At 48.8% G+C, this 12,564-nt stretch overlaps 1 protein-coding gene across 2 annotated transcripts in view; it reads right to left on the bottom strand.

Moving 5' to 3' along the window:
• The window catches only part of LOC141272097 (oocyte zinc finger protein XlCOF8.4-like), a 92,433-nt gene that overhangs the window by 13,868 nt on the left and 66,001 nt on the right, over positions 1–12,564 (bottom strand). The window contains exons 1-6 of one of the 2 annotated variants that reach the window (XM_073682410.1): positions 6,994–7,065; positions 5,957–6,132; positions 5,648–5,827; positions 5,441–5,564; positions 5,260–5,357; positions 4,849–4,939 (exon numbers count right to left, since the gene is read on the bottom strand). In XM_073682410.1, coding sequence (XP_073538511.1) covers positions 4,849–4,939; positions 5,260–5,357; positions 5,441–5,564; positions 5,648–5,827; positions 5,957–6,034 — 571 coding nt within the window. In that variant the 5' untranslated portion in view covers positions 6,035–6,132; positions 6,994–7,065. Of the gene's footprint in view, positions 1–4,848; positions 4,940–5,259; positions 5,358–5,440; positions 5,565–5,647; positions 5,828–5,956; positions 6,133–6,993; positions 7,066–12,564 lie in introns of those variants that run through there. The other variant, XM_073682411.1, reaches the window with a different exon arrangement.

Here is a 12,564-nt window from a genome sequence, read left to right as displayed (position 1 = left end):
GCCGGCAAATTTCTCCGTCATAGCCCAAGCTTGGCCAAGTGTTCCAGCGCTTGAGGGGACACGGCTTGAAGTTGAAGCCCAGCAAGTGCCGTCTGTTCCAGCAGGAAATCGACTACTTGGGTCACCGGATCTCGGCCGAAGGTGTCCAGCCCTCTCCGGAGAAAATAGCAGCCGTTCAAGAGTGGCCGCAGCCAACTACCGTCAAAGAAGTCCGGGCTTTTCTGGGACTGGCAGGCTACTACCGTCGGTTTGTCAAGGACTTTGCTCGGCTTGCTGAACTACTACATGAGGTTCTCCGAGGGACCGCGAACAGTCCCAGAGGGCGACGCATCAGTTGGGGGCCTGACCGAGAAAAATCCTTTCAGGCCCTTAAGGCTGCTCTAACATCCCCCCTGTTCTGGCGTATGCAGATTACACATTACCGTTTCAGTTGCACACCGACGCCAGCCTTCAAGGCCTAGGGGCGGTCCTCTCTCAAGTTCAAGATAATAAAGAACGCGTGATAGCCTATGCCAGTAGGTCTCTCCGTAATACCGAAAAGAATCCCGTCAACTACAGCTCCTTCCGCTTGGAACTCTTGGCTCTGACTTGGGCTATGACGGAGAAATTTGCCGGCTATCTGACAGGAGCGGAGGTGCTGGTCATGACGGACAACAATCCTCTTGCCCACCTAGAGAATGCCAAACTAGGGGCAATGGAACAGCGCTGGATGGCCAGGCTCTCTAGATTCCAGTACAAAATTAAATAAAGAGCGGGGAACGAGAATCAGAATGCTGACAGCCTGTCTAGAGTGACATCATCCCCGCCAGTGGGGGACCGGGATGAAGAGTTGGAGGAAGATGAGATGCCTGACTTTGCCTGGCTCGCAAAGCAAATAGAAGATAGCCGCCAGTATGCGGTAGGAGGGATTGAAGCCGTAGTGGGATCTCCCCTGTCCCAGCAAGAATGGGCCAAGCTTCAAGATCGAGATCCCGAGCACGTCTTACTGAAACAGTATGTGAATAAACAAGAGAAACCGCCCTCCGAAGTGAGAGCCCGACTATCGACCGGAGCCTTGGCTCTGCTTGCCCAATGGGATCGGCTGATCGTGAAAGATGGAGTCCTGTGTCGCAGGGCCCTTCTATCCCATATGCTGGAGGAGTGTTTGCAGATTGTCGTCCCGGTGCAGTTGGCCCATGAGATGGTGGGCGAAGCTCACAGGAGGAACGGCCACTTCGGCATAGACAAGACCCTCCGGTGGACCCAGCAGTTCATTTTTTGTCCGGGGCTCCGTAAGCTGGTTGAAAACATCTGTCTAGGATGCCGTACCTGTGAATTCCACAAGTCCGCGGAGCAGCGTGCCCCCGTCCAGACTATTAAGACGTTGAGGCCCCTCGAGCTGTTGATGGTGGACTATCTGTTGATCGGAACGGCGAATAGTGGCTACCAGTACTGTCTGGTGATGGTGGACCACTTCACAAAATTCGCCGTCGCTGTTGCTACCAAGGATCAGACTGCTGAATCAGCTGCACAGGCCATCTGTCAGCAATTCGTTCGGGTCTACGGGTGTCCGGAGCGGCTACACTCTGATCAGGGGGCTTGTTTCGAAGGGCGAGTCATTGAAGAACTCCAACGGATGTATGGAATCGAAAAGTCCAGGACCACCCCTTACCATCCACAAGGGAATGGCGCGTGTGAACGCTTTAACCGGACCCTCTTACAAGTGATCCGGACTTTGGCTGAAGACAAAAAGCCCGACTGGCCTCGATTCCTCCCGGAACTGCTGTGGGCCTATAATAATCAGGTCCATTCCGTCACCGGATACACCCCATACACCCTTTTCTTTGGTCGTCCAGGCAAAGACATCCATGAGTTGCAACTGTCTAGCTCCGAAGAAGATACCTGTGGTACCTATCCTTCCTGGCTACAAACACACCGCCAGAGAATGGAGACTGTCTACCGGCTAGTAGGCCGACAAATCCAGGATCAAGTGCACGCTGACCCACTTCCGGTACAAGAGGACTCACTGAATGTAGGTCAACTGGTCCTAGTCCGTATAAAGAAACCGCAAGGGAAACTCCGGCCCAAGTGGGAGACCGAAGTCTATCGAGTAATTGGACAGCCGTACCCCGGTGGCCCCGTCTATCGAGTGCAGGGCGAAGACAGCGGCAGCATCCGAACTTTGCACCGTAATATGTTGCGCCCCTGCCGTTCTCAGCCTGACTCCCCTACTGTGATACCTACAGAGATGGATATCACTAATACTGTCGGAGACACTGACCCCGGGGATGTAGAGATTGAATGCATGCCTACCCCTGTCCGTCAGACTGATGCATTTGAACCGATTACCTCCTCTACTGACATGTCGACTGGGAAAGAGAGTGGGGTGACTGATAGGAGAGAGGGGATCCAACCCGTTAGGCGGACAACGAGGACCACTGCAGGGGTACCTCCAGGACAGTCCTACAGAGACTGTGTGTGGCCCTCTTCCCAGCCGCCCCCTGTCACATCCACAGCCATCGCCGCCCTGGAGCCGGTCGTTGGCAGGGACTGCCAACCTTTGAGTGGGGGGGCGTGTAGAGAGCTGGCAGGCTCTGGCTGTTCTGTGATAATTGAAATAGAGCCTGTTACAGAAATGATTACGCAGGATGGTGTTGCCACCTTGTGGCCAGAGGTTGCACCTGCGCAGGGTGTGATGACAGAAAAAAAGACTGAGCCTCCTGTGTCCCGCCCTAGAGAGTCACGTGACCAAAGTGGGAAGCAGGAAAAAGCGCGCGAAGAGTCTGTTGTTGTCTGTGAAAAGAGCCAGGACGGTGTGCAGGTCCTCGTGTGTGGCGCAGAAGAGACTCTCAACGTGATTTCTTTTATCTGACACCTTATCCTCAGAGCCTTCCCCAGCTTCTGCACTGCTGAAGGATTCAGCTGTTACACTCCCTGCTACTGGAGTGTGGACTACATAAGGGAATCCACAAGAGCTGCTATCCGGATCAGAGAGACTGTAAGCGGGACCTCTGGCGAGAGGCCGAAGTATCCCTTCCTTTCTTTCAGTGAAATTTGTTGTTCCTGTCTTCTTCGGCTGGGACCCCTTCAGACAGACAGGCCTGCGACGGGGGACACATCCTTCTGGAGTAAAGGACTGGTAACGTGTGAGTAGGGACAGTGAGGGTCAGCTTATAAGTACACGTTATTACTGTGTTAAAAATGTATACAAGTAAAGATACGGTTATCAAGAGAGAGTCTGTGTGTGGGGATCTTGCTGGGCCAGATCATAGATACCAACACGCGGCCTTGCCCGCGGTCACTTCATCATTACGCTGCGGTTTTTGGTTCTGATGTGTTTGCTCTGACTACTGTTTGTGTGCCTGGTTACCAGTCGCCGTACTGCTCTCCGCCTGGGAAGGGCTCTGCTAAAGTTCCCCCTTGAGAAAAGAGAACAACCGAACATACGGTCCCTAAATCAATAGAAAACAATTGAATAGTGGGTAAGGATGAATAAAATACCTTTATTAAATATAGAAACAATGGTACACCATACAATGACATCGGTCCTGACGAACGACGGCGGTCCGTAACGCCGATACACAGGTATGTCATTGTACATTTAGAGACACTGTTTGCTATTGATTCCATTCCCTCTCATCTTTCTTGCACCCTATGGACTGTTGTTTCCAGCACGGACGTAATTGGGGATAAGGGCTATGCACACATCTGTGAGGTATTTTTCTGAGTATACATACATTGATTTATATAGCTAGTCCTTTATTTAGAGGTTACATTTAAATCCTTACCAGTGTGTGGTGCATTAACCTGTCCCCTCTTCTCTCTGTGTCTGGTGACACGAGTCCGGACACATATAATGCATATATTACCCTTTTCATCATTCACTTATGTATTATGGAGTACTGGAGCGAGATCTAGGCACTTTGGTATAGAATAGATTACTATATATAATTTGCCTGTTTCCTGTGTTATCAAAATGTAGAGTATGCATTATTATTTACAAATGTAGTACATGTCACGTGCTGCGCACGTACTTCTCCTTTGTATGGTGTACCATTGTTTCTATATTTAATAAAGGTATTTTATTCATCCTTAGCCACTATTCAATTGTTTTCTATTGATTTAGGGACCGTATGTTCGGTTGTTCTCTTTTCTCATGTACCCTTACCGAATGGTCTGCCATTCTATGGTCCTTGTGCTGACTTCCATAATTTGGATTTCATGCCGGAGACTGGATTCCAATACACTTTCATACCTGTACAGTTTTCCAGTGGTTTTATCTTCTAAAGTTCCCCTTTGCCAGGACAGGAAGGTGGGTGAAGAGTATACCCATCCCTCAAGGGCGCGCGGCAGTGCTAAAGTGTGACTGACACACTGCTCTTGCTGGCTAGCAGTGGCTCACTTCACCATCATCCAGCATTATAGCAGCACAAAAGTTACATGACAGACTAAACATACTTCATCTCAGCATATGAGGAAAATTTATGAAAAAGCGTTTCAAAATATTTTACCTCCTATCAAGCATTTGACCCAGAAAAAATTTAAATCACACTTATCGATCAAATCCCTGAGGATATGTATGATATATGTGAAGTCCGGAAGAAAAGAGAAGTCTTCTGGATGTTCAAACTCTGGTATTTACAACCACAAGGACTAAATGACACCTCCAAAGCTAATTTATCATTCAATAGCCTATAAATATTTCCATAGTTACATTTAGTAAGCTACAATGACCTCTGGTGGAATATTATTAAACTCCCATCGAAGAATCACTCCCACCTGGACATCAAAAACATTGTGTAACATAAAAAATACATGACAGAAATACACCAGTCAGTGAATGAGTAGAATTTAGTCGTTACTACTCACCTGTGTGGTTATCTGTAGGCCTCTTTCTTTTATACCGCTTAATGCCCCTTACATATGTCTCTGTAGTGTTAATATGGTTGATATCTCTACTCTGAAAGAAATATTGTAAGAGACACAGAAAGCTGAATTAGCATGATGATGAAAAATGACATGACAGCAGTACTTGGCGCACAGATGCAGGTCTCCTGTATAAATCCAACCTGTCGGCTCCTAATTCTAACCAGCAGTCTCCATAACAAAAAAATGGTTAGAAGATCGAGACAACATCTAATGTCTATGATCAGCTGTATCCTGTCTTCTCCATCTTTCTCATCACAAAATAGTGGAACATATGATACTCAAGACTGAAAAAAAGACCTTTACAGCCTACACATCATAGGGAAGATCTCATGACACTTTCTCTCCATCTACCTGATGATCCTGAGGAACATTGGGATTTTCTTCTGAACAGTACTGTGGAAGAAGAGGACGGGGACATCTCTCTGGTGTTGTCCTCTCACTGGATAGATCTGTAGGAAACACAAACAGGGATATAAATAATTATTTAAATACAGATAATTATAGGCCGTGTGTATTTAGTCCTGTCTATTACCTGGTGATGAGAGGGACTGGGGAACCTCCATCATGACGTCCTTGTACAGATCTTTGTGTCTTTCTAAATACTCCCACTCCTCCATGGAGAAATAGACGGTGACATCCTGACACCTTATAGGAACCTGACACATACAATGATACCGTCATCCCCCCAATCCCTTCATAGCGTTACTGTATAATATCCCAGCATTCCCAGCAGTGTCACCTCTCCAGTCAGCAGCTCAATCATCTTGTAGGTGAGTTCTAGGATCTTCTGGTCATTGATGTCCTCATGTATCAGGGAATAATATGGAGAATTTGTGACTGGGCTCAGGGGTCTTCCCCATCCCTCAGACGCAGGGGCCTGACAGCACTCCCTAGAGGTCTTCTTCACTACTGTGTAATCCTGGTTATGGAGAGACTCATTAATAAATCTCACTACAGACATTTCCAGAGTCCTCACCTCTACAGTTCTGTCCATCTGTTATTCCCATAGATAAGAATGATGTAATGTGACGTCATCAGAATCTCTCACCTCTCCAGTAAGCCGGAAGAGGATCTCTAGGGTGAGGTGTAATATCCTCTCCACCATCTTGTCCCTGTCCCTATCCATCCTTGATGGGTCAATCAGGAAAAGTCACTGCTATTATACAGAAGATCTCCAGTGAGAGGATCCAATATTGTAGTATCTGAATTGGTTATTGTAGAAATCTGAATAGTAATAAAGAATACTTTTTATTTCTATGGAGCCAACATATTTCTCAGCACTTTAAAATTTATAGGGAACTTGTACAAACAACATAAGACATTACAGAGTAACACATAGTTCAACGCATACCAAGAGGAGTGAAGTCCCTGCACGTAAGCTTACAATCTATGAGGAAATAGGAGTAACAGAAAAGGTAAAAATAAAGTGCTTGTCGTTTAAGGTCCAGCCATCAATATAATAAATAGGCATTCAAATAATGCTGGATGAACCAGTCACCAGCCAGTATTTGTGCATGGACAGGTATAAAGTGTTACTGAGTGCTTGGAAGAGAGAACAAGGGACACTTAGTTAGACTAGTGAGGTGAGGTGATAGGCTAGTCTAAAGAAATGTGTTTTTAGGGCACGCTTGAAACTGTGAATACTAGTAATTAACCGGATTGTCTTGGGTAGTGCATTCCGGAAAACTGGTGCAGCAAGAGAGAAGTTCTAGAGACAAGAGTGGGAAGTTCAGATTATAGAGGATGTTAAGCTTAGGTCATTAGCGGAACGGAGAGGACTGGAAGAATATGAACCGATGTAACATCTTAAAGATCCCATGTAAGAAATCTCCAGAGCTGTTACCGGCTTCACATGATCACTACATCCAGTCATGGCCCCGTCCTGCCCCCGGTATAACACACAATCACATTATAGTCACATACAGGGATTTATCACATAATATCTCCAATCCAGCATCAGAAACACAAAACAAATCTAAAAGGAAATTTAATTATGTCTTTTGGAATGGAGCAACACAAAAACATCTAAATAGGCTCAGGACTGAAGGAGTTAATGGTGCCCAGTAATGGGAAATGTCAACATACCTCCAAATGTAGAGCTATATGGCTGTTCTGTGCTTACAGGACCTGTGATGATGTCACAGGAGGGGAGGGGTCAGGGGTCACATGATCAGGTGCCTCAGTGTCTGCAGGACTCTGCTGTGCTGGTTGTAGCAGAGCTGTGTGTGTATGATGTGCGTATGGAGATGGGCTGCGTTTGTAACGCGCATGATAAGAGCTGTATATTTGTATAAAAACTGTATATCAGAATTGTGAGTGACTTACTATGTAATACTATCATAAATGATGAATTAATGTTCCAACTATGACAAATTTTGCCAGGAAATTTGATTTGCAACAAATTTAGTCACCGTGATTCGAAAGTATTTCAAAGTGTCACAATGGCACTGTTCGTGGTGGCCTGGGAGCTTTTAATAAGGCTTCCACGGACAGGCCCCTTAGTTTTCCCGATTCTAGGGTTCCTCTGACCTGCATACATTAACCCTTGTACAGGAATGTGGATTTATACTTGGACCCCTGGGTTGGGACCACAGCCTAGGCAGATGGAGCAAGCTGGTGGAAAGAAGGGTTGTCATGCTGGGTCGATACAAAGAGGTCAAGTCAGAGGACAGAATCAGAAACCAAGTGGATAGTCAAAATACATGTCGAAGTCAGAATTAAGAATAGTCCAAATAGCACCACAGGAAAAAAGAGCAGAGATGTGGACCAGGTAAGCTGAACTTAGTAACTGGCAGTGCGGAACACAAACTGAAGGATAATCAGAAGGAAGCAAACAGAAACAGAAAAATTCCAGAAAATACACAAAGCCTCCGCATAATTGCCCTGCGACACCCACAACCATTTGAACTGTTTATTAAGTCAACAAAAACACAATAGACTTACCCTTGAGCACCATATTTAACCTTAAAGAGTAACCGTAGTTTTAATTTTTATTTCATAAATCAGTAGTACACATGAAAATAATCAACGTTGTAATATATTTTATCAGATAAATGTGCTTTTTTCTGCCAAAATTGATCAGTCATGATCAAAAATCTCAATTCTGAGGTAAAATCTGTATTCAGTGAAGACAGACTTTCCCATTGCTGAGATAGGAGATGGCAGCTGCTACTGATAGAAAGGGGATGAGGAGGCAGGAGCTCTGCCTCTAGCTCCTCCCTCCTCCTTCTACATAGAATTGTATCTGTAGCAACTGCCATCTCCTATAATAATATTTTTATTTATATAGCGCCAACATATTCCGCAGCGCTTTACAATTCCGACACATTATCGGCACTGTGCCCATTGGGCTTACAATCTACATTCTACTCCTATCTCAGTAACGGGAAAGGCTGTCTTCACTGAATACAGATTTTACCTCAGAATTGAGATTTTTGATAATGACCGATCAATTTTGGCAGAAAAAAGCACATTTTTCTGATAAGATATATTCCAAAGTTGATTATTTTCATGTGTACTGTTGATTTATAAAATAAAAATTAAAACTACGGTTACGCTTTAATTTTCCTTTATGTTATACAGTTATGGTCGAAAGTGTTGACACCCTTAAAATTGTTCCAAAAAATGATATATCTTTGTACCGTGTTAGCCAGTAGATAGAAAAATATTAAGATTTAAGAGTCATCAGTGGTAAAAGGTATCTGTAGCATCGGCGTCTCTGCCTCCTGCTAGGCAGGGACGCCGTCCCTCTCACCTTCCTGTTCAGCGCGCGGCGTCCTCCTGGGCTCCTTCCCTCGCTGCTGCCGGCGCGCGCTCCTTCCCGGGCACTGTGCTTAGGGTGCGCGCGCTCCCCCTCTCTTAAAGGGGCCGCGCGCGTTGTCCTAAGGAGTCCCCGGCCAATTGCCGGAGGACTTCCCATATATAAGGCACCTCCTCCAAAATGGAGGTGCCCGAGCAATGTTGTTGCAAAGCCTTTCAACTCTGCTTCAGCCCTCAGGTCCCGTTACCAGATACCTGCCAGTTACCTGCCAGATCTCTGCTTGATACCTACCTGATTCCTGTCTATCTGCTTGCATTCCTGCGGTCCGACAGTCTGCCTTCCAACACCTGTCAGTCTGTCTATGGATCTGCCCGCCCGCTCACCTGGGAGCGCTCACCTGCTACCTGCCTGCTAGCCTACCTGGAGGCTCTGCCGTCACTTGCCGTGACCACCTGCCTGTCCAGAGACTCCTGCCCGCTCACCTGGGAGCACTCACCTGCTACCTGCCTGCTAGCCTACCTGGAGGCTCTGCCGTCACTTGCCGTGACCACCTGCCTGTCCAGAGACTCTTGCCCGCTCACCTGGGAGCGCTCACCTGCTACCTGCCTGCTAGCCTATCTGGAGGCTCTGCCGTCACTTGCCGTGACCACCTGCCTGTCCAGAGACTCTTGCCCGCTCACCTGGGAGCGCTAACCTGCTACCTGCCTGCTAGCCTATCTAGAGACTCTTTCCCTGCTGTCACTTGCCGTGACCACCTGCCTGTCTAGAGACTCTTATCCTGCTGTCCCTTGCCGTGACCACCTGCCTGTCTAGAGACTCTTACCCTGCTGTCACTTGCCGTGACCATCCGCCTGTCAAGAGACTGTCCCCGTCACTTGCCGTGACCTCCTGCCCTTCTACCCAGAGACTGTCCCTGTCACTTGCCGTGACTACCTGCCCGCCTTCCCTGGGAGCCACCCGCTTCCTTACAAGGACTGCCCCTTTGTATAGTTGCTCAGAGGTTCCACCTCCCAGACCCGTTACAGTTTGCTCGGGCCATGGAACCCGGTGGCACCCAAGCTCCCTCGCTCTCTGACCTATACCAGGAAGTCTCCCGTCAGAGATCCCAGCAGGAGTCCATCCTGAACCACCTGCTGAATGTCCATTCCCGCCTGGACACACTGACTGCTCCACCTACAACCTCCGCTAGTTGCACGACTCGCACCCCGGCAGCGCCGCTGCCCATCAATACCATGGCATCCTGCTCTGGACCCCGGCTTTCTGCACCTCCTCATTTCGGAGGCGACCCCGCTCAAGCTCGGGGCTTCTTAAACCAGTGCACCCTGCACTTTGAACTCTTGGCACATCACTTTACCACCGACCGGGCCAAAGTGGCTTTCATAATGTCCCATCTCACTGGAGAGGCACTGGCTTGGCTAAATCCCCTGTGGGAGAGAGGGGATCCCCTAGTATCCAACTTGTCAGCTTTCCTCACTGCCTTCCGGAAAGTCTTCGATGAACCGGGACGAAAGACCTCGTCAGCCTCCTCTCTGCTACGTCTCCGCCAAGGGAGTCTCACCGTAGGCCAATATGCCATACGGTTCCGTACCCTCGCTTCTGAACTTGCCTTGGATAACGAGGCCCTGCTGTCCGTCTTCTGGGAGGGTCTTTCCGGTCGGATTAAAGATGAACTTGCCGGTCGGGACATCCCTACCACCCTGGACGACCTAGTGTCACTTGCTACCCGGATTGACATCCGGTTCCAGGAACGTACCAAGGAAACCACCCGTGAGAGAAAGTTTCCCCGCCTTGCTCCTAACTTCCAGAGACCTGTCTCTTCTTCAGTCACTCCCCGGGCGCACTCACCCGAGCCCATGCAGGTTGACCAGACCAAGTTGGTCAAATCCCGCCAGGAGTCACGCCGGGCCGAGGAGAGCTGTTTCTATTGTGGCAGTAAGGAGCACCTGATCCTTTCCTGCCCGGAGAGGCCGGGAAACGCCGGTGTCTAGGATCGCTCGGAGAGGTCGTCCTAGACAAAAGTAAGTCCTCTCCCTCCCTGACTTTGTCTGTCTCTCTCTCCTGGGGAGAGGATCGGCACTTCGAAAACGCTCACCTGGACTCTGGAGCGGCTGGGAACCTCATCTCCCAGTCCTTAGTTGAGAGATACCGTATTCCCACCAAGCCTCTCACTGAACCTTTGTCAGTTGCCTCCGTGGATGGTAAACTCCTTCCAGTACCCATCCTGCTCATCACTGAACCCTTAACTCTGCAGGTGGGAATGCTGCACTCTGAGAAGATCTCCTTCCATGTGCTATCTGGACTCTTTCACTCCCTGTTGCTAGGTCTACCTTGGCTCCAGACACATGAACCCGTATTGAACTGGCGATCCGGCGAAGTACTCCGGTGGGGTCCAGACTGCCATAGGACCTGCCTGGTTCCGGTCTGCCCAGCTCGCCCTCCGCCTACTCCAGCTAATCTTCCCGGTCTTCCGGCTCCATACTGGCCCTATGCGGGCGTCTTCGGTAAAAAGGAAGCAGAGACGTTGCCACCCCATAGGCCATATGACTGCCCGATCGACCTGGTACCTGGCGCCACTCCTCCCCGTGGGCGTATCTACCCGTTGTCTGCAGCCGAAACCCGGGCCATGTCTGAATACATTGAGGAGAATCTGGCTAGGGGATTTATCCAAAAATCTACCTCCCCGGCTGGAGCTGGATTCTTCTTTGTCAAAAAGAAAGACGGCTCGCTACGTCCCTGTATTGACTACAGAAGACTCAATCTAATCACTATAAAAAACAAATACCCCCTGCCGCTCATCTCCGAATTGTTTGACCGTCTCAAGGGCGCCAGGATCTTCTCCAAGCTGGATCTACGAGGGGCATATAACTTGGTCCGTATCCGTCAAGGAGACGAGTGGATGACAGCATTCAATACCCGGGACGGTCACTATGAGTACCTTGTGATGCCCTTTGGTCTCTGTAACGCTCCCGCTGTCTTTCAAGAGCTGGACAACGACATCTTCCGTGACCTCTTGTACTCCTGCGTAGTGGTTTACCTGGACGATATCTTGGTCTTCTCTCCGGATCTCCCCACACACGGGAGGGATGTTCGTCAGGTCCTGCTTAGGCTCCGGCAGAACCACCTCTATGCCAAATACGAGAAGTGCCTCTTCGACCAGACCTCCCTTCCATTCTTGGGCTATGTTATCTCCCAGACAGGTCTACAAATGGATCCGGCGAAGCTCTCTTCTGTTCTTAAATGGCCCCGTCCAGAAGGTTTGAAGGCGATACAGCGATTCCTGGGCTTCGCTAATTACTATCGTCTTTTCATCCCACACTTCTCGTCCCGGACTGCTCCCATATCTGCGCTTACCCGTAAGGGGGCAAATCCCAAGGTATGGTCACCTGAAGCCAAGGAGGCCTTCCTTTCCTTAAAGAGAGCCTTCACCTCTGCCCCCGTCCTGCATCGTCCGGACTATAATAAGCAATTCTACCTGGAAGTTGATGCCTCCTCCTCCGGAGCCAGAGCGGTACTCACCCAAAAATCTTCTACCGGGAGAATGGTAACCTGCGGCTTCTTCTCCAAAATCTTCTCCTCGTCTGAGCGCAACTACTTCATAGGAGACCGTGAATTGCTAGCCGTCAAATTGGCACTGGAGGAGTGGCGCTATCTGCTAGAAGGGGCTCTCTACCCAGTAATCATCTACACGGATCACAAAAACCTGGCATATCTCCAAAATGCCCAGAATCTCAATCCTCGCCAGGCCCGGTGGTCGTTGTTTTTTGCCCGCTTCGACTTCATTCTTCATTTCCGCCCGGCGGACAAGAACGTCAAAGCTGATGCCTTGTCCCGGTCCTTCCTGTCTTCCGATCTAGAGGAGGAGCCTACGCACATCATTGACTCCTCCAAGGTGATGA

This window comes from Phyllobates terribilis, unplaced genomic scaffold, assembly GCF_046119375.1.
Source record: "Phyllobates terribilis strain yellow unplaced genomic scaffold, ASM4611937v1 Scaffold_5__5_contigs__length_657084704, whole genome shotgun sequence".
NCBI lineage: Eukaryota > Metazoa > Chordata > Amphibia > Anura > Dendrobatidae > Phyllobates > Phyllobates terribilis.
This window is presented reverse-complemented; position numbering and strand designations above follow the sequence as displayed.